We start from the raw sequence: 22822 nt of genomic DNA on the forward strand, positions 1-22822 counted from the left end.
TTCAGGGTGATCTTAGTCTTGTTCTGACTTTCAGGATGGGTGAGATGAGCAGGAAGAGTCTCCATTTATATTCCCAAGGCTAATGAATGGTTTCATTTTATGACCTGGCTGTATTTGCTACCCAGTCACAGTGACAAAGAGGACATTTATTTCTGAGTCTGAAGACTTTTTATAAAACCTTTATTTATACCCCAAAGGGGAGAACTGTCGCCACACAAGATACTTATCAAAGACCCTGTCATTGTTCAAGTTTGCTCCACCCACGCCTCAGTTGCTACCTGTTGTTGGCTGTGTGTTACCATTTCTAAGGCATCTCATCTTGAATTCCCAGAGGGGCCACTCTGGGGAAGCAGTCTCCCCATTTTACATCTTTAGAATGACCTTCCTCATCTTGCATTCACATGTGACCCAAGGCTGCACAGATTAGGTTTCCTGACTTAGTAGGTTGCTTCCCTGGTGGCTCAGCTAGTAAACAATCCACCTGCAATGCAGTGAAGTTTGACAGTGATAGATGGATCAAACTGAGGTGCCCTCAGGAAGTTGATTATGAAGATAAATTGACCCAATGTTACTAAGAATTTAAGCCTAGAAAATTGACATTGAATTTAAGTAAATCTGTTCAGTGTTTCTGCCTCCATGTTCTTCTAGGCATAGATTTTCAGCCTTCATAAAGAACTTTGCAAATCTACTACTACACCTTTAGTGAGATTTTTAAGTTACAATATCTTGTCTTAGTTTTTAGTTTATTTATTTAGAGGAGCACATTGTTTACTTGAGACAACACTTCTTATCTTAGCCTACAAAGAGTATTTTTACTAAATTCAGGTGAACTTGTGTTCCTGGCATGGCAATTTATAGACCACTTAGATACCCTACCAACTCATTGGTCTTTTGGTAATACTCTCACCAATCTAAGAATTTCCTGGAACCACTTTCGGTCATAACCTCTGCAATCATCATCCTTCCAGTCCTATACCAAAAGAAATGTATGACTAGATGGTTAGACTACATTACTCGACAAACTCATTGATCTCTGGGCCAGGTAGGCACCAGTCTTCATTATCTGCTTTTGGATGGCTATATAAGGTAGCAGTATTGATTTTAGACAACTCTGTCTCTTGATAGTTGCTTAGAGCCTTGAAGAAATGTAGGCTAGGTTAAGAAGTCAAACGGCAAATGTTCCAACTCGAGTATTTTATAGTCTCCTGGTTTATTTTTCTCTTTGCTCTACAAAGGAGTGAAGCCGACCAAGGTCTTCTCGAGACTCTGAGATTAATGAACCCCAAATGTGATAAAGCTCTGTGAGGTTACAGTGGCTTCTCTGGTGTTTGTCTCTTTTAATCCTTCAAATGTTGCTTCAGGAAAGGAAGAATTGATAAGCCTAAACTGAGATATTTGACATCAGAGGCCAGTGATATGGAATCTTAGTTCAGTTTCGATCTGAGGAAGAATTCATAATATTAGGTAAATATGAACTGAAGGGGGAAGAGGACTTCAGAAGGGCAAGAAATAAGTAAATATTAAATTGCTAATACTAGGCAATTCATGTATGTTACCTTATTTTAACTCTTATAACTTCCATGTTATTATTAGCATGCCAGTTTAACAAAAATGGAGACTTACTAAGGTTAACTAACTCTCCACATACTGCACCTCTAGAGTGCTGGATTTCAGAAGCAGATTTCAGGGTGGGGCCTGACTCCATTATTTCTCTGACTCATTAACTCATTATTCGTCTAGGTATGGGTCATAGTTTCCTATTTCCTTATATGTGCAGTATTTTTAGTTGAATGCCAGACATTGTGATTTTATATTTTAGTATGCTGGATTTTTATGGATTTCTTGTAAGCATCTTGGATTTTGCTCTGTCAGGCAGTCATATTGATTGCAGATGAGTTTGGTTTTTTCTAGTCTTATTCTTAAGCTCTCTTGAGAGGTCTAGAGTAGTCTTTACTTTAGGACTAATTTAGTTCCACATATAAAAAGTGGCTCTTTAATGGGTCTCTAATAGAATGCCTGATGTATTCTCCTATGTGGCTGGTGGAAACTTCAATGATTTCCAATCCTGCATATGCTCTTTAGCTTAAAAGTTCATGGTAATTATTTTCTTCTGAGGATTTTACTGTTTGTGCTTCATAAGGTTTTACCTAACATATATACACATTATAACACCCAAAGGCTCAAGAATATACCTCTCAAATTTTAGATAGTTTGAGTGGCTACTGTGCCCTGTATTTTCTCTGGTGGCTACTGTGCCCTGCAAATTCTAGCTATGTTGAGCGCTACAAACTCTGATCTCTCTTTCTTCAATTCAGATTGTCCAGGGAGGTTTCTCCTCCCTGCAGTCTAGTCTAGAAATTGCCTCCAAGCAAAAAGCGTCATTTGTTTCTCATCTCAAGGATCACAGTCTTCCACTACCTGTTATCCAATGACCAAAAATTGTTGTTGCCTGTGTTTTGTCTAGTTTTCTAGATGTTTATGATGGGAGGGTAATTCTTGACCCTATTATTTCCTCATAACAGGGAGTACAAGTCCATGGGGTTGGAAATGTTATTTAATTCTTTAAATCAAAAGTATTTTTTCTTTTTCATTTTTAAGTGGAGATAAGACCTCCCTCTCGAGCATATTATAAAAATTAGAATTTTTCTTTTTTAATTATATATACTTTTTAAATTTTTTTCCCATTATATATTATTATAAGATACTGAGTTCCCTGTGCTATACAGCATGTCCTTGTTATTTACCTGTTTTATGTAGTGTGTATATGTTAATCCCAAAATCCTAAACAAAATTTAGAAATAATAATAATGCATTTTCTTAGTGATATACAGCATTTGTATTTAATATATCTTTGAACATCCTTGTTTGTACAATGGGGATAATAATAATACTTCATAGAATAGTGTGGATTAAATGAATTAATATTGGTAGTTTGCCTAGAACAATGTCTCCCTCAAAGTAAGAGGTATAATTGTTAGTTAAGTAAATGATTTTGAACAATTGTGGGTATGTTGCCTAGTACTGGAAAGAAAATTGTCTTACTGTTAATCAGCAGTGAACCCACTTGGCAGTCAGAGAAAATACAAGCCATTTCTTTACTTTTCCCTTTGAGATACTTTTCAGTCCATAGAGACCATCTTGGACAGCTGTCCAGGGTCCCATCCCATTCATTGCCCCCCTTCATTTTCCCTCGGGTTAAACCTCTCTTCCCTTCCCTGCCTAATTTCCTGCTACACTTCTGGCCACAAGATGAAATGTCCTCAAGATTATGCCTCATACTTGCCTTTTAAAAGCTTTTCTCTTTGAAGAGCTTTGGGTACCTTTTACTATCTATTTTATAAAAGCTTGGGTCATTTAATTTGCCAGAACAAACATAGGACAAATTTCTCTCGTTATCTGGACCACTTCTCATAACTTTGATGTGTTATAATACTAAGAGATTCTCTTCATATTATTTTACTAAAAAATCCTGCTGAGGTTTGAAAGGGAGAGAAAGGAAGAAGATTAAAGACTGACTACATAAAGCTTTTTCAGAAGTGTTTCCTAGACAGTGTATATTCAGTAAGCAATGGCTATTATTTGGATATTGCCTTATATATGGACACACAAGTAACAATGTTATCTAACCAAGTATTCAAACTAGAGAAAATCAGAAGTCAGTTGTGAAATAGGATCAGAGGGTTTTAGGAGAACTGTCCCACTCCTGAACTTGATCTCTTAGGTATATAGTCCATACTCACCTATTATCAGTTCCAGGGCCCAGCACTTCCACTACTCTTACTAATATCTTGAAATTATTTCATTGTCATTCAGTGGAATATCACCTGGCAAAACCCCAATCTTGGGTGGACTGTGGACTTTCTCTGCTTCTGCTCAAAGCAAGGTAAAATTGATGCCATTATTAACTTAGGTTCAGCAGTCTACCTAGTGTAATAGTCAGCTAATGGGATGTGTGTATGTACACAGTGACATGCACATTTGGAGGCTAGCAGATCCAAAATCTGTACAGTGGGCTGTACAAGGCAAGTTGCTGATTCAATTCAAGTCACTGTGGAATTCTTTCTTGCTTGGAGGAGATTTATTTTTTGTTTTATTTGGACCTCTGGCTGATTAGATGAGGCCCATCCACAATATGAAGGACAGTCTATTGATTTAAGTCTCATCCAGAAACTCTCTCACAGAAACATCAAGGATAATGTTTGCCAAGTATCTAAATTCTGTTGCCCAGCAAAGTTAACACATAAATGACCATCACACCAGGTCAATATTACTCTCGTACCTGATCAGCCGTCTCTTCCTCACATTCTTTGCTATCACAACCCTAAATCTTGTTCCTTCTCTTAAACCTAGAGTACTTCTCCTTCTTTTATTGAATTAAAAACACTTACACATCCAATTTTTAATTGAATCCCTGCTATATTCTGAGCTAGAAATATAATGTGCCAGACTTTTTCAATGTAAGCAAAACAAAGACTTGGCTAATCTTACAGACCATGATGAGAACAATGAATGGGGCTATAAGAGCATGTATATGGTGTGTGCATGCTCAGTCGTATCTGACTCTTTTCAACCACGTGGACTGTAGCCCACCAGTCTCCCCTGTCATTGGATTCTCCAGGCAAGTATACTAGAATGGATTGCCATTTCCTTCAGGGGATCTTCCCGACCCAGGGATCAAATCCATGTCTCTTGTGTCTCCTGCGGAGAAGGCAGTGGCACCCCACTCCAGTACTGTTGCTTGGAAAATTCCATGGATGGAGGAGCCTGGTAGGCTGCAGTCCATGGGGTCGCTAAGAGTCGGACACGACTGAGCAACTTCACTTTCACTTTCCACTTTCATACATTGGAGAAGGAAATGGCAACCCACTCCAGTGTTCTTGCCTGGAGAATCCCATGGACGGAGAAGCCTGGTAGGCTGCAGTCCATGGGGTCACACAGAGTCAGACATGACTGAAGCGACTTAGCAGCAGCAGCAGCAAGCAGCAGCAGTGTCTCCTGCGTTGACAGCCAGATTCTTTATCGCTAGCGCCCTCTGGGAGGCATATAAGTTCAGAGAAGAGGGGTTGGAAAATAAGAGGAACTTTTGAAGGCAGAAGAAATAGCATGTGCCAAGGCAAATATTGATCCCAAGGATGGCCCTTCAAGTGATCTAACCTCCCACTTCACCGAGAAACCAAATAGAAACCATCAGAATAAAATTCTGAACTTCCTCTTCCACACCTGCACACCTGTGTCAATGCCTATTCTTTCCTCTTTCCTTCCTGCTAAAGACCAAGCATGCCTTGAGTTCCATTTCCTCTCTCTCTCTACTGACTTCTTCCAGCCAACCACTAGTCTCTCACTTTAAAAACAAGTCAAAAGTTAGAAATTAACAAAACTGTTCAAGATTTAACATCCTACTCCTGCTTGCACTCTTATTTTTCTCCTCCCTGGAGTGACCAAATGTTTGTTGGCATTGCTTACATTGTTTTTCCATTTCTTAAAACCATTGAAATCTGGCTCCCACCCAGAATACCCTATTGAAAAATTCTGTTCATCAAAGTCACTGGTGACTTCCAAGGCATTAACTCCAACATATGCTTTCAAGTACTTTATTTTGCTTATCCAGTCTGCAGCATTGGACACTGTTAGACTGTCCTTCTTTCCTGAAAAATGGCTTTTCCTTCTGCCAGTGTAGTAGTCACTCTAGTTCCCTCATGGTGTCCTCTTTTACTCACTTCTTAAATACTGGTTCTCTGCAGGGGCTGCTTCCTCTGCTCATTGTATGTACGGAAGTTCTATAACCAAGAGGTCAGTAGATAGGAACAAAAGATGCTCCCAACTGATCTTATTCTGATCTAAACTCTTATTTTATATTATACTATATAATTTGATTATTGTTTTCTCCCTCCTCAGCCATCCTAATCCAATTAAACCACATTCTGATGATCTTTATCCCTGCCTCACTGAATAATAGGTCTAAAGCAGATAGGAAGATAAGCAATCAATAAAAATGTGTTAAATAAATTAGTATTGTGAGGAACAGTACATGTTATGTAATCGACATTTACTGAAAAATCATCCATGGAAGATAGACAGCATCTTATTTGCAGCTGTGATTAATAGCTTGGGGTCTGCTTGGAGAGCTATGTTGAAAGCAGTTACCTAGGGATCAGTGGAAAAGAGTGCTATAATCTATTAATCATGTCTAATACAAATACCATATTAATATTATTAATTGAGCACAGACCATGTGCCATACATTGAGACAAGCACATTAATTGGATTATATCAATTAGATCTTACAAAAGCTCCATCAGATCAGATCAGATCAGATCAGTCGCTCAGTCGTGTCCTACTCTTTGCAACCCCATGAATCTCAGCACACCAGGCCTCCCTGTCCATCACCAACTCCCGGAGTTCACTCACGTCCATCGAGTCAGTGATGCCATCTAGCCATCTCATCCTCTGTCGTCCCCTTCTCCTCTTGCCCCCAATCCCTTCCAGCATCAGAGTCTTTTCCAATGAGTCAACTCCGCATGAGGTGGCCAAAATACTGGAGTTTCAGCTTCAGCATCATTCCTTCCAAAGAAATCCCAGGGCTGATCTTCAGAATGGACTGTTTGGATCTCCTTGCAGTCCAAGGGACTCTCAAGAGTCTTCTCCAACACCACAGTTCAAAAGCATCAATTCTTTGGCGCTCAGCCTTCTTCACAGTCCGACTCTCACATCCATACATGACCACAGGAAAAACCATAGCCTTGACTAGACGAACCTTTGTTGGCAAAGTAATGTCTGCCTTTGAATATGCTATCTAGGTTGGTCATAACTTTCTTTCCAAGGAGTAAGCGTCTTTTAATTTCATGGCTGAAGTCACCATCTGCAGTGATTTTGGAGCCCAGAAAAATAAAGTCTGACACTGTTTCCACTGTTTCTCCATCTATTTGGGATGCCATTATGACAGTTATCTTTACATTAATGTAACTGAGACACAGAAATGCTAATAGCTTGCCCAAGACCAACCAGCAGACAAATTAGATAAAGTTGGGATTAAATCTAATATGCCACATTTTAGAGTTCATGGGCTAAAACATCATGCTATATTGATATATTCATAGTGGGGAGTGTAGCCTTTTTTTGCCCTGCATTTTTGCCATTCTTGGCTTAAATTAAACTATGAAAAGGTGAATAAAGAACAGTAAAGGTGATGATAGTGTGTAAAAAGAAGGATACTTTCCCCTATGATGCCTCAGTTACCACATTTCAAAAATGGGTTATTTAAGCTGGGGCTTCCCTGATAGCTCAGTTGGTAAAGAGTCTGCCTGCAATGCAGGAGACCCCAGTTTGATCCAGTTTCTTTTCGTTACTTTCATTCTGTAGCAGTTCTTTGATCTTTTTGACTTGTTTTGTTTTGTGCAGTGTTCCTCAGTTTAAGTAATGGTGCTTCATGATTAAAGTTATTTACACTTGGCAGTAAGAGTGCAAAGGGGATGTTGTGTTGTTTGAGTTGCATCTTTTCTGGTCATCTATGATTTCAGTTTGTCCCATTTGGGGTTCACTTTGATCCTGTGAATGAGGTTGCCGCTACTGTGCTTTTCCACTGTAGTTATTCTTTCACTTTTTAAAACTAGTAAGTATTTACATAATTATGTGAGGTAATGGACATGTTCGTTAGCTTGAGTGTCATAATCATTTCATGATGTACATGTGTATTAAAACTTCACATTGTATACCTTAAATCTATACAACTTTTACAAATAAAGAATAAAATTTTGTAGTACAGTACTTTGAAACTTTTTCCATTGGAAACTTTGCTTTTCTCACCCAGCTCAGCCTGTGACTTTTCAAAGCAGCTGCCCTCCCCACTCCCTGAAGATACTCAGTCTTCTCAGGCTCCAACATCTCATACCAGGTAATCTCTCTGTTTGGAGACATGCCCCACCCTCTTTGAACTCTGCCATCCCACCATGGGATCTGGACCACCAGGGGTCCCTGCCCCCTTCCAGGGCAATGCTTCCTTTTTTCTACCCATTTTTTGGCTTCAGAACGAGTTTTTTTCAGGAAGAGAAAGGGAAGCAGAGATTACATGCTATTTAAGGTCATTTACAACTCCGGCATTCAACAATAGATAAAGTAATATTGTTAATTTAATTTGCAAGTTTATGCTCAGAAAATAGGAGTAGAGCAGGGGTCGCCAGCCTGCAGGCTAAGGACCGGTACCTGCTGTCAGAGGAGCAGTGGCATTAGATTAGAAATAAAGTGCACAATTTTCCATTCTTGTGGTGAGAATGGTCTTACTAAAACCACTTAAGAATCCATTAACTATTACATTCAAATAGTACAAAGTCTCTGAAAAAGCTGTTTGATCCTCACAGTATTAAGCATAATAATGACTGAGTAGCTTGTGAATCCCATAACTACATGTGAAAATGAGGGTGGGGGGAACATTTCTTTTTGCTTTATCACAGGATTCTCTTCATATGTGTTCATATTCTAATATTACATATATTAATAATTTCCTTCCTTATTGCTTCACAATAAACTATTTCCAAAAATTAAAAAAAAAGAGCATAATAAATGTAATACACTTGAATCTTCCTTAAACTATCCCCTCTATACCTGGTCTGTGGAAAAATTGTCTTCCAGGAAATCAGTCCCTGGTTCCAAAAAGTTTGGGGACTGATGAGGAATCACTGGGACAAATGACCTTTCCTGAAATCATCACTGAAACCAGAGCAAAGTGAGCCAGTAAGTAGTTTGGATCAGGGCTGCATGTATCATGTTGAGTCTGGTCACAAGAACCAAGAGTAGGCAGAGAAGTCAGGATGTGTTTACCCATAGTCCCCAGAAAATAGAGGGGTGATGGCAGTGAATATGCAGAAAGTAATAAATGTCCATTAGAGTAATCAAAGCAAAACAAAGGGAAATATTTAACACTAACCAGTAAGTATCTCAATATAAGTTAGAGTGATTAGTAAGCTTATGCATTATGGGAACAATTCAGTTGGTCAAAGCAATAATGTGTTGTTGACCACAGTTATTAGACTACTAGATGCTGCAAACTGTATTTCTCTTGAAAACAGTGCAAGTTGATATTAGGCTATAAGTAATTGATCTTATACTGCCATTCTGTGGTTTAAATACCTTCCTTACTAATGAACTGTTTTGGTGCATTTTTAACTCAGAGAGGTAGTCAGGATTCTAATTACAGCATAAATTTTTTTTATTTTTTAGGCTCATCTGTATTGGAGGATAGTAGCTTTACAGTGTTGTGTTAGTTTCTACTGTACAGCAAAATGAATCAGCTATACATATACATATACCCTCTCCCTTTCGGACTACCTTCCCATTCAGGTCACCACAGTGCATTAAGTAGAGTTACCTGTGCTATACAATATGTTCTGATTCACGGTCTGTTTTATACGTAGTATCAGTAGTACACCTGTCAATCCAGTCTCCCACTTACGCCCCCTCACTTTTCCCCTTGGTATCCATACATTTGTTCTCTGTGTCTGTGTCTCTATTTCTGCTCTGTAAATAATATCATCTATATTATTTTTCTAGATTCCACATATATGCATTACTATACTATATTTGATTTTCTCTTTCTGACTTCATTCTGTATGACATTCTCTATGTCCATCCACATCTCTACGAATGACCCAATTTCATCCCTTTTTATGGCTGAGTAATATTCCATTGTATATATGTACCACATCTTCTTTATCCATTCCACTGTGGCTGGACATGTAGGTTGTTTCCATGTCCTGGCTATTGTAAATAATGCTGCAGTGAACACTGGGGTGCATGTATCTTTTTGAATTATGGTTTTCTCTGGGTATATGGTCAGTTGTGGAACTTATGGGTTATATGGTAGTTCTATTTTTAGTTTAAGGTATGTCCATACTGTTTTCCATAGTGACTGTATCAATTTACATTCCAGAAACAGTGCATGAGGGTTCCCTTTTCTCCACACTTTCTCCAGCATGTATCATTGGCAGGTTTTTTGATGCTGGCCATTCTGACCAATGTGAGGAGATACCTTATTGTATTTTTATTTATATTTCTCTAATAGTAATGTTGAGCATATTTTCATGTGTTTATTGGCCATCTGTATGTTTTCTTTGGAGAAATGTCACATTAGATCTTCAATTTATGGAAAACATGAATAAACAGAAACATACATTCAGATGATAAACTAAGAAGTCACTCACAAAGCCTATTTTTGTCACAACTACTCAAGTCTCCAGTTAGAGCATGAAAGTGTTATATGTGATACATAATTGAATGGGCACAGTTGTGCTCCCATAAAACTTTATTTATGAAAACAAGTAGCAAACTGGATTTGACCCATGGGTTGTAGTTTGCTAGCTTCTAATTTAGATCATTAATGTTGAGAGAACTTCAACTTCCAGGCATGATAGATGACTCAATGCACCCTCCCACTTTTAAACAACTGAAAAACAAAATAAAACATATGATACAATACAATAGCTTTCAGATATTGAGTAATAGGAAACATAGAATAATGATCCTTGAGAAAAAGGAAATAAATATAGTTAGCTTACTATGTAGAAAAATTGCTCCTGCTTACTATGTAGAAAATTTCTAGGCTGCAGCATGAGGAGGAGGAGGAGGAGAAAACCCAAACGTATCAGTGATCTCATTGAGTTGATTGTCAGAGTTTGAAATTAAGAGAGGAAGAAAATATAGATGAACTTGAAGTTATAGCCATTGAACTATCAAAAACAAAAGAGAAAAAGACTAAATGAACAAAACATCATTGGCCCATATGATACTACTGAATGGTCTGACATATCCACAACAGAGTCCTAAAAAAAGATGAAAAATGTTGGAAAAAGTAAGGTCTAAAACTTATCTGATTTTGATGAAAATTATAGAAGCACAGATTCAAGAAACTCCCAAGTAGAAGACACAAGAAGAAAATTACCTCAAGGCACATCATAATCAAATTGCTGAAAATAATTACAGAGAGAAAATCTTAAAAGCTGTCAGAGAACAAGGAGAAACATTATGTACAGGGGAATAAAATTAAGAATGATAGCAATCTTCTCTTCAGAAATTATACAAACCAAAAGACAGTGGGACAATACCTTTAATACAGTTCTGAAAGGGAAAAAAGCCTGTCATTTTAAAATTCTATACCTAGTAAAAAGTGTTTGAAAAATGAAAAAAATGTTTCAGACAAACAAAAGCCAAGAGAATTTATTGCTAGTCAAACTGAAATACAAGACACATTAAAGGAAGTTATTCAAGAAGAAAGAAATACCGCATAGAAATTTAGATCTATAAGAAGGAATGAAGGACAAAAAACAAGGTCATCATGCATAGCACAGGGAACTATATTTCAGTATCCTGTGATAAACCATAATGAAAAAGAATAAAAAAGATTGTATGCATTTGTACAACTTAATCACTTTGCTATACAGCAGAAGTTAACACAGCATTCTAAATCAACTATACTTCAATAAAAATTTTTTAAAAAAGAATGAAGACCACTAGAAATGGTATCTGTGTAGGTAAATGTGTGATAATGGTAGGTATGGCTGGTTAGATAGTGAATATGTGAGTAAATATAGAAAACAGATTTCCAAAATCTCTCTACTATTACAAGTACAATGTAATTGACTAATTTAAAGGACCAATATCAATGCATTTGAGGTTTAAAACATATGAAAATGTCTGACAACAACAGTACAAAGGGTTTAAGGGAGGAGATATAGTGACATCAGACCCTTTCAGAAGCCCAGAGCAACTCAGCTCAAAAGAGCCACAAGAAGATAAAAATGTTTCATTTTTAATTCTTCTGTTCTATCTATAAAAATATTTTACCATAACTATGAATCCCTAGGAAGAATGTGGCTGATTTAGTATTTGTTAAGTGGAAGTCAACAAATATGTATTAGTTATTTATCACAGTTTAGGCACCATGTTGTTGCTACTGTTTGATCGCTAAGCTGTGTCTGACTCTTCTGTGACCCTGTGAACTGTAGCCTTCCAGTCTCCTCTGTCCATGGAATTTCCCAGGTAAGAATACTGAAGTGGGTTGCCATTTCCTTCTCCAGGGGCTTTTCCCAACTCAGGGATCAAACCCACGAATCCTGCATTGGCAGGTGGATTCTTTACCACTAAGCCACCAGGGGAACCCTTAGGCACCATACTATATTTTTATTTATAATATTTTATCTGCTAATCCTTAAAACTGTTTTATAAATTAGAGATTAAAAAGCTGAGGCAGATAGAGATTAAGTAATTTTCACAAAGTCACACAACCAGCAGATGGTAGAGAGAATATTCCATTCCAGGTCTTTGTGACTTCAAAATCCAAATTCCATAATTCAGCTGATAATATGTGACAAATTTCTTCTTTTTCTCTACCATTTCCTTAAGCACTTGGCTTCTGTAGCAGCCAGTGGGAAGGAACAGAGCCCTTTGGCCACTGAGTCACTTTATAAAGTTACTAGTTGCCCTGGATGTGAAAACATGAATGAAGTATTGAGACATTTGTCATCCTGATGACACCAGCAAGCAGAGAAACACAAGGTACAGATGTCAAATAACTAATAACTGTAATGGAATTACTAGGTAATTTTTGATCCTGTGAAGAGTTTAAAAACTTTTCAAAGAGGACATGATTTACAGAACAATATTCAGTGCAAACTATACATGGCTTGGATGTTAAGTTTATAGTCATGGGCACAAAGTTTAACATGACATAACTACCTTTGAATGGTTTCTACTCTGTCCAGTTCAGTGTGAAGTTTTCTTTTCTTGCCAACTCCCACTCCTTGACATCAGCTTAAAGCCTGTTTACCTTGTTAGCTCAGATAAGACATTTCTGTAATTTGACTCTCATGGACCTGGATCTGAAAGTTCAAATTCCACAGCACCCAAAATGTTTGAAACCTTTTGATTGATGTAGTTGAACTTTTGAACAGGAAAAGATTCCTCCATGGACCATGTTGACTTAATTTATTAAGATCAGAATGACTAAATGACACCAACATATAATTGAGCTGGTGGATAATGAGGCCACGCATGTTTATATTCTTTTTCCAGCACTTGTGATCTCACTCAGTGACCTGCAAAAAAAAAAAAAAAAAAAAAAAGGTCAAATATGAGATGTAACATCTTGTATTACTTTGTGGTAGAGCACATTGTCAGTCCAAGACAACATGGGTTTATTAAGCTCCTACTGTAATTGTATAGCAGAGAAGGCAATGGCACCCCACTCCAGTACTCTTGCCTGGAAAATCCCATGGATGGAGGAGCCTGGTGGGCTGCAGTCCATGGGGTCGCTAAGAGTCGGACACGACTAAGCAACTTCACTTTCACTTTTCACTTTCATGCATTGGAGAAGGAAGTGGCAACCCACTCCAGTGTTCTTGCCTGGAGAATCCCAGGGACGGGGGAGCCTGGTGGGCTGCCATCTATGGGGTCGCACAGAGTCGGACACGACTGAAGTGACTTAGCAGCAGTAGCAGCATAGTTGTATAGACAGTAAAAATAGGAGTGTTTATTACACATTCATAAGAGGTCTTAATGTTAGAAGGTTGTAAGACAATTAAATAAATAACCATTTATAAGACAGACCAAGAAAAGTGTCTTAAAAGGTGCAAAGTTCTGTGAGGATGCAGAGAAGAGATTATAGCTCCCTGGGAGCAGTCTAGGCCCTAAAGGAGAAGTAGTCCTTAGTCCTTGGACAGACAGGTACTGGGAATGAAGGAGGCAACAAGTGATGTTTTAGAGAAAGAAAATATTACTAAACATACACACACAAGTCTGGACAATCCCATGGACAGAGGAGCCTGGCAGGCTACAACCCATAGAGTCACAAAGAGTCAGACACGACTGAAACAACTGAGTGTGCACACATATACCACATTTGGAGCAACAGTGAGAGATAAGATTGGAACGGTTGATTGGGGGTTTATTCTGAAGAATTTAGAATATGGAACTGGAGACTTCCTGGTGGTACAGTGAATAAGAATCCGCTTGTCTGCCAATGCAGGGGACACAGGTTCAATTCCTGATCTGGGGAAGTTCCACATGCCGTGGGGCAACTAAACCCCTGCACCACAACTACTGAGCTCACGTGCTGTGACTGCTGGACCCAGGTGCTGCATCTTGTAAAGCCTGTGTACCTAGAGCCTGTGCTCTGTAACAAGAGAAGCCACCACAATGAGAACCCCATGCACCACAACCAAGAGTAGCCCCAACTTACCTCACCTAGAGAAAGCTGCATGCAGCAACAAAGGCCATCACAATCAAAAAATTAATTAATTTAAAAGGTAGTTGTTAAAAAAAGAATACGGAACTTGTAATTCAAGAAGCATTACTGATGTAAACTAGCCACATTGGTTTTCCTTAGTTATTGGTACCCTAGGGAATATAGACTAATCAACTGCTCCCAAACTCTTTCCACATATGATGTGATTATTTATAATGTTTACATAGCATTTCATTATGCGGATTTCCCAACATTTATTTAACCATTCCACTATTGTTGGACCTATATGGTGTCTGTAATGTTCTGCAGTTGCAATAATTTTATAACAATCTTCTTTTGCTAATATTTTCCTTTTTATATTACTTCCGTAGGCTAGAATCTTAGATATTGAACTGCTTGGCTAAGACACAAAGCAATTTAAGATTGCTGATACATATCTTAAGGTTAATCTGCTCAAGCATTTATGCAAAGATACAGTTCTACTTGAGGTTTAAAATTTAGTAGTGTAAAAAGGAGACAACAGACCCAAAATGGAATTACTTATGCTAAACTCCATGCCAGTAAACCAAGACTTAATATTTAACTTAATTGCAATTTCAACACCCCAGGAATGTAACCTTTAACCAGTCAACCTAGAATTACCTGGTTAGCAGTAGTGAAGTAATCTGCATATAGGTACCTCCATCCCCCTTAGGAAGGCAACTTTGCCTGAAACAGTACTTTTTTTGTTAATAATTTTCGTTTTTCTGCCCCCTTTCTACTTTAAAAACCTTTCCTTTGCTATAGCTCGGTGGAACCAATTTGACCTTTAAATTTACTCAGTTAAATTTTTCTTGTTTAATTTTTGCCTGTGTTATGGCTTCCCAGGTGGTGGTGGTGGTAAAGAACCCACCAGCCAATGCAGCAGATGTAAGAGATCTGGGTTCCATCCCTGGGTCAGAGGTCTCCTGGAGGAGGGCGTGGCAACCCACTCCAGTATTCTTGCCTAGAGATTTCCATGGACAAGAGGAACATGGCGGGCCCCAGTCTAGGGTCGCAAAAAGTCGGACATGACTGAAGTGACTTAGCACACCTGCACATACACCATATAGGTGCTGCTAAGCCTCTGATAAACATAACTCCATGAAAGACCATTCCTTTAAAAAGAAAAACTTACTCTCAATAAAAGAACTTTAATAAGCTTGACTAAATATTTAGAAAGCATATTGTGTTGAGTGAAACTTTGTGTATAATAAATAATGAGAGTAATAGAAGATCATTTTGCATGACTGGTCTGTTATTGTCTCAAGGAACACATGCAGAGAAAACAAATTCTTTTGATTACTTCCTCAAATAAACCAACACAATGGAAAGTGGAAGAAATGTCCCGTAAACCTTGTGAAAAGGGAACCAGAAAGCTTAACATGTAAACTTGGAGAAATGACAACATTAGAAAACAAAACTACAAAAGAGAACACTTTCCAGAATAGTCTAAGATGTACAAAACAAATAATCACTAGAGTCTAGGCTTTATCCAGTCTGCACAGAGATAAGTGGAATATTTGACCTTCACCATGATTAACAAGGCTTTCTTTGAAATTGTGTTGGTTCTGTTGGCTTCTTCCACTGTTTGCTCCCAAGAGCTGAAACTGGTTCTTTGCCAGCAAAGGAGAGTGAACCAAGAGAGTTTAAAACTTTTGAATAAACTGCAGACCTCGTCAGTTCAGCAGTGTCTACCACACAGGAAACACTTCCTGCTTCCCCAGAAGTCTGTGAATCCTCACCAGTATCAGAAAGGACAAGTACTGGCCATTCTTCATGAGATGCTTCAACAGATCTTCAGCCTCTTTAGGGCAATTGTATCTCTGGATGGTTGGGAGGAAAGTCACACAGAAAAGTTCCTTGTTGAACTTCATCAACAGCTGGAATACCTAGAAGCACTCATGAGACTGCAAGCAAAGCAGAAAAGTGACACCTTGGGCAGTGAGAACCTTAGATTACAGGTTAAAATGTATTTCCAAAGGATCCATGATTACCTGGAAAGCCAGGACTATAGCAGCTGTGCCTGGACTATTGTCCAAGTGGAAATCAACCGTTGTCTGTTCTTGGTATTCCGACTCACAAGAAAGCTGAGTGAACAGGGCATGGAAACTTGACCCATGTGAAGGAACAGCCGACTGCAGGCTTTAAAAGCATAGCATGGAGGGGTAGTGGGATTTCTCCAGGCACTATTATTTTCTTTTTGTTTTAAAGTAGTACTGTTCTTTGGTTTTGTGTGTTTGTGTGTGTGTGTGTGTGTATGTGTGTGTGTATATCTTTGCTTTAAAGATGATGCACATTGACTACAGTTGTTTTTATTTTGTAATGTCACTTTGTATTTTCTGTCCATCTGAAATTTTCATGAATTGAAGTGAATCATTAATATTTCATAATTTTCTTCAAATTAGTATATTTTCATAAAAACTGGCCAAGTAGATATAATGAACTTTATCTTCACTGTAATACTCTGCTTATCATTGAATATTCATCCCAGTGATTTCTTTTTTTTAATTAATTTGTATTGGAGTATAATTGCTTTAAAATGTTGTGTTAGCTTCTGCTGTACAGCAAAGTGAATGAACCATATGTATACATATATTCCCTCTTTTTTAGATTTCCTTCCCATTTAGGTCACCACGGAGCATTGAGTAGAGTTCCCTGTGCTATATAGTAGATTCTTATTAGTTATCTATTTTATACATGAAAGTGAAAGTGTTAGTTGCTCAGTCGTGTCCAACTCTTTGCAACCCCATGGACTGTAGCCCACCAGGCTCCTTTGTCCATGGAATTCTCCAGGCAAGAATATTGGAGTGGGTAGCCATTCCCTTCTCCAGGGGATCTTCTTGACCCAAGGATCAAACCCAGGTCTCCTGCATTGTAGGCACATTCTTTACCATCTGATCCACCTCCCTTTCCCTATTGATATCCATATATTTATTCTCTCTGTCTGTGTCTCTATTTCTGTTGTGCACATAAGTTCATCTGTATCATTTTCTAGATTCCATATATAGGTGACAATTATATAATATTTGTCTTGTCTTTCTGACTTACTCCACTCTATATGACAGTCTCTAGGTCCATCTATGTCTCCACAAGTGGCACAATTGCATTCCTTTTTCTGGCTGAGTAGTAATATTATGTAATTATATATATAATGAAATATTATCCTCTTTATCCATTCCTCTGCTGATGGACAGTTAAGTTGCTTCTATGTCCTGCTATTGTAAATAGTGCTACAGTGAACATTGGGGTGCATGTATTTTTTTGAATTATAGTTTTCTCCAGTTATATGCCTGGGAGTGGGATTGCTGAGCCATATGGTAATTCTATTTTTAATTTTTGAAGGCACTTCCATACTGTTCCCCATAGTCTCTGTGTCAGCTTACACCCCACCAACAGTGTAAAAGGTTTCTCTTTTCTCCATACTCTGTCTAGGATTCATTATTTGTAGGTTTTTTGATGATGGCTAGTCTGACTGGTATGAGGTGATACCCCACTATAGTTTTGATTCCTCTATTTAGTGAATGTTGAGCATCTTTTCATGTGTTTGTTAGCCATCTGTATGTCTTTGTTATCCATCTGTATGTCTCCATTCATGTTTTGATTGTTTTTTTTTTGCTACTGAGCTGCATGAGCTGTTTGTATATTTTTGATATTAATACCTTGTCATTTGCTTCATTTGTAAATACTTTCTCCCATTCTGAGTGCTGTCCAGTGATTTCTTTATTTGCCAGAAATTGATAGCAACAATGAGAAATATTAGGAATAATTTATCTTGCAAGTTCTGAAAATAACTGATTATTTGTTATAGGCAACACAATAGAAGTAAGGCCAAAGGACATGAATAAGCAGTTTGCAGAGGAAAAAATAAATGCATGAAAAGAGGTTCAACCTCAAACATAACAATTAAAAATAGAAATTAAAAGTGAATAATATGCCATTTACAACCGATCAGATAGATGAGACTGAATTCAATTTTTAAAACACTGTCATGGAGACTTTGGAGGAGGGATGCTCTTATAATTTTCCAGAGCACCAGAAACTGGCACAGTCACTGTGGAGCAAATTGGTGAACTCTGTTAAAATCACAGATGCATGTATACCTTTATTCATCAAATGCAGGTCTGCAATGTGTCCTATAAAAACACTTGCATCCATGTGAAGTGACTTACATACAGCATTATTCATTGCAACATTATATATAATATCAAAAGACAGGAAAACACCCAAATCCTTCCAGTTAGAGACAGTTAAGACATATTCACACAAAGGAAAACTATTCAGCTGGAGGAAAGAATGAGGTGCTGTTACCATACTAGGGGGGAAAAAAAAAACATAAAAATAGGCAAGATGCAGACTGTATATAAAATGCTGCATTTGAGATTAAAATGTAATACAAATTTTTTATATTTGACCTTATGTATGAATAAATCACAAATATACAAGCAATAAATTACAGTGATGATAACCTATATTTTGTGGGGTAGGTTGGGGAGAGAAACTAAGGGAGGAGGACAGGGTAGAAGAGGCTTTACCACATATTTTTATATTTTGATTTTTAGTCATTTGAAAGGTACAAATTAAAATAATAAAATATATCTAACAAGTCACAGTTATCAGAAATATACATGGAGGAGTCCTGTTGGTCAAAGGAAGTGTTAGGTGAGGGCTAGAAGAAACAGGAATGAGCCAGCCTGCCCTTGGGTTGGCCCGGAGCAAGGGCTGGGTGGGAGGAGAGCTGGAAAGAAGGGTACCAATGTCAAAGGAGAGGAGATGCTGATGAGGAAGGGCTTCCAGCTCTTCCACCCAGGAGCTCCCCAAAATCATCATGGAACAAATGTGAGGCTGGAGAAACTGAAGGTCACTAAGGCTTGGTGACTTTTCCACAGTCATCAATGTGAGACGCATAGCTGTGGCCCAGAAATTTGGTGCTCATTCTATTACTTTATGGCGTGCTCTGCTTCAGGTTCATTGTATAATTCTAGTTAAAAGTCATCGCTGGCTGTAAAAGCCTGCTGAGGAGCATATTCCTTTTCAGTTTAATTAACGTGTGTTAACTGTTGGCCAGTGCTTCCAGATTTGGCTTGAAAGGAACGCGGAAGAACTAAATAGGATCCTGAGACCTAGGCAGGGTCAGCTGCAGCAGTGACAGAGGGCGAGGAAGCAGAGGCTGGGCAGTCAGGACAAAGTCTGTCAGCTTCACATTTCAGCCCAGGTACCTTCAAGTTCACGCAGAGATAGGGAAGTGGAGAAAGGAGAAGTATTTATCAATTCAACTGTCCTTACAGGTTATTTGCTTCTCATGCCTATAGAATTTTTGTTGTTTTCTTTAAACCAGGAACGTTTTCAAAACCAAACACATTTTTTAACATGTTATTCAATTCTCCGGTTAATCTTGCAAGGTAGTTTCTGATATGATCTTCTTTCCTCAGGTGAGAACAAGACTTTAAAAGTCAAGTATGTAACTGACTCAAAGTAATGTAGCAAGCCACGGAGTGAGCAAATGCCAGAGTAAAGACTGCCTCTCAAGTCTGCCTGACTCAAAGCTTGCATTGTATTCTAGACACTACAGACCTGAACAGCATTGTATAATATTACTGGCAAATATAAAGATGACAATAATGATAATAATTTGCTTTTGGATTTCCTTATTCAAGTTCCCATACTCTCAAAATCTTGAATTACTTGATTACAGTGTATCTTCACCCCTAGACATTTCTTTCCTCAGAACTAAGGTGAACAGAACACTTCTCCATGTGGAAGCTGCCAAGTGGAAACTTACAGCAGATAATATTTAGAAGCCAAAACCAATACTTTACATACTAATGTTTCCCCAGACATTTAGCTTAAGTTGACATCCTGCTTATATGACTGCCTTAGCTGCCTAATACAAACTAATCATGAGAAACGCTGGGCTGGAAGAAGCACAAGCTGGAATCAAGATTGCCGGGAGAAATATCAATAACCTCAGATATGTGAATGGCACCACCCTTATGGCAGAAAGTGAAGAAGAACTAAAAAGCCTCTTGATGAAGGTGAAAGAGGAGAGTGAAAAATTTGGCTTAAAGCTCAACATTCAGAAAACGAAGATCATGGCATCCGGTCCCATCACTTCATGGGAAATAGATGGGGAAACAGTGGAAACAGTGTCAGAATTTATTTTTTGGGCCTCCAAAATCACTGCAGTTGGTGATTGCAGCCAAGTAATTAAAAGACGCTTACTCCTTGGAAGGAAAGTTGTGACTAACCTAGATAGCATATTCAAAAGCAGACATTACTTTGCCAAAAAGGTCCGTCTAGTCAAGGCTATGGTTTTTCCAGTGGTCATGTATGGATGTGAGAGTTGGACTGTGAAGAAAGCTGAGTGCCGGAGAATTGGTGCTTTTGAACTATGGTGTTGGAGAAGACTCTTGAAAGTCCCTCGGACTGCAAGGAGATCCAACCAGTCCATTCTGAAGATCAGTCCTGGGTGTTCTTTGGAAGGAATGATGCTAAAGCTGAAACTCCAGTACTTTGGCTACCTCATGTGAAGAGTTGACTCATTGGAAAAGACTCTGATGCTGGAAGGGATTGGGGGCAGGAGGAGAAGGGGACGACAGAGGATGAGATGGCTGGATGGCATCACCGACTTGATGGACGTGAGTTTGAGTGAACTCTGGGAGTTGGTGATGGACAGGGAGGCGTGGTGTGCTTCAGTTCATGGGGTCGCAAAGAATTGGACATGACTGAGTGACTGAACTGAACTGAAATACGTGTACCATTTTAAAACTTTAAATCCAAAGTTCTAAGTTTAGAGATACTAAGAAAGAGAAATACTTTAAAAAACTAGATACCCTTCTAGCAATACATGAGTGAGCTCAGAGTAAAGGTAAGTTCATTCATTCAGTGAGTCATCTGAATTATCATTGTTACATCTACATGTCCTGAGCTAAATAGATTACTAAATCAAATAAAAATAGGTTACACAGTAATAAGTACAGTATCATCATATTTTTTACGAATATGTGTGAAAAATGTCTGAAAAGAAATTACACTAAAATGTTCATAGCAGTGCCATCTGGGTGATACAATTTACGTTCTCTTCAGTTCAGTCGCTCAGTCGCGTCCGACTTTTTGTGACCCCATGAATTGCAACACGCCAACACTTTTCTAATTAAATAGTTTTCTCATAAATATGGATTCATTTTAGATCCAGGACAAATAAAGTTATTTTATTTTTGAGATTTAAACAAAGAACAATAGGAAATTCCCAGGTTGTCCAGTGGTTAGGACTCTGCACTTCCACTGCAGGGGGTATGAGTTCAGTCCCTAATTGGGGAACTAAGGATACTAAGATCCAAAATGCCATGTGGTGTGGACAGAAGATAAGTTAATCAGTTAATTAAAATAATTAAATTTAAAAAAAGAAGTTGGCCCCTTGTAGAGATTTGGCTTAGAATACTCATCACATGCAGTAAATTAAACAACACCTCCAGCACATCAGAATCATGTGAAGGACTGTTGAAACACAGATCACATGGCTCCATCCCCACTGTTTCTGATTCAATAGGTCTGTGGTGGGGACTGAGTATTGGCATTTCTAACAATTCCTAGATGAAGCTGATGCTGTTGATCCTGTGACTGCACATTATTAACCACATTCCTATTTCTTGATGGCCATGGTAGACTTTTAACAGATAAAGGCTTGTTCTCCTTGAAATTCCTGACCTCACATTTTCCTGCAGTACCTGGAGAGAAGTGAGCATCCTATAGATGGTAAGGTAGTTGGTAGATGGTAGTTGGTAAGGATGGTTTTTTTGTCATTACCTTTTCCCAGCAGCAGATTAGATAGTCTTTTTCTCTCTTAAAGAAGGTGTATATAGAGACTTCAGTACCCCAGTTACACCCTATAGCAATAACTGCCTTTTAAGGAAAATGGTACAACCAAATTTCTTTCTGTAAGAGTTTCTGATTCTCATGCCTGTGGTTGAATGAAATAAAAACAACTATAGCAGTCACTACAGTTGGACAAAGAATATGCTGCAGACACAAAGGAAACCAAACTTCTAAAAGATAGAGGATTCCAAGGTGAAAGATGGCAAGTGGTTCAGTAATCTCTGTTGAGGTGTGTAGATGTTTGGTAAATAAAGAGATTTGGGGTTCATTCCTGGAATTGCTTTTGGCATTTAGCCCAAGTTTTCTCTCCCTTCCTGAGGTCTGCCTGTATTCAGTGACTGGTTGATGTGGAGGTATAAAGGCTCAGACCCCTCAGTCCACCTCTGAAGGGTCATCTAACCTTCAGAGCTCCTCACTGTAATCGGCCAAGGCCACTTTGTGACTGCATGGCAACTCAGCATTCCCTGTCTCCATCCTCCTGGTTTTTCTTCCCTGAAGTGTTGCTCCCAGAGTACTCCCTAGTAAACTCCTTGCATGGTAAATTGTGTCTGAAAGTCTGCTTTCTCAGCACCTGACCTCCATGGCATAACATATAGAACTTCCCTTTAGGGCCATAGGAAACCCAAACTCACATTCTGTTTCCTTGACTTGGTGCATATTCTTTTCCTAATATGTGTTAATGTCTCATTCTTGGTATTC

At 38.4% G+C, this 22822-nt stretch overlaps 1 protein-coding gene across 4 annotated transcripts in view; it reads left to right on the forward strand.

Annotated features, from left to right (window-relative positions):
* IFNE (interferon epsilon) overlaps positions 1 to 22822 on the forward strand; it is an 88575-nt gene that overhangs the window by 42319 nt on the left and 23434 nt on the right. For 3 of the 4 annotated variants that reach the window (XM_061425149.1, XM_061425151.1, XM_061425150.1), the window contains one exon: positions 1 to 17859. This exon is cut by the window's left edge. The exons of the other annotated variant lie outside the window; for it this stretch is intronic. In XM_061425149.1, the coding sequence (XP_061281133.1) occupies positions 15784 to 16365 (582 nt within the window). In that variant the 5' untranslated portion in view covers positions 1 to 15783 and the 3' untranslated portion in view covers positions 16366 to 17859. Of the gene's footprint in view, positions 17860 to 22822 lie in introns of those variants that run through there. 4 annotated transcript variants of the gene reach the window in all.

The sequence above is a fragment of the Bos javanicus genome, chromosome 8 (genome assembly GCF_032452875.1).
Source record: "Bos javanicus breed banteng chromosome 8, ARS-OSU_banteng_1.0, whole genome shotgun sequence".
NCBI lineage: Eukaryota > Metazoa > Chordata > Mammalia > Artiodactyla > Bovidae > Bos > Bos javanicus.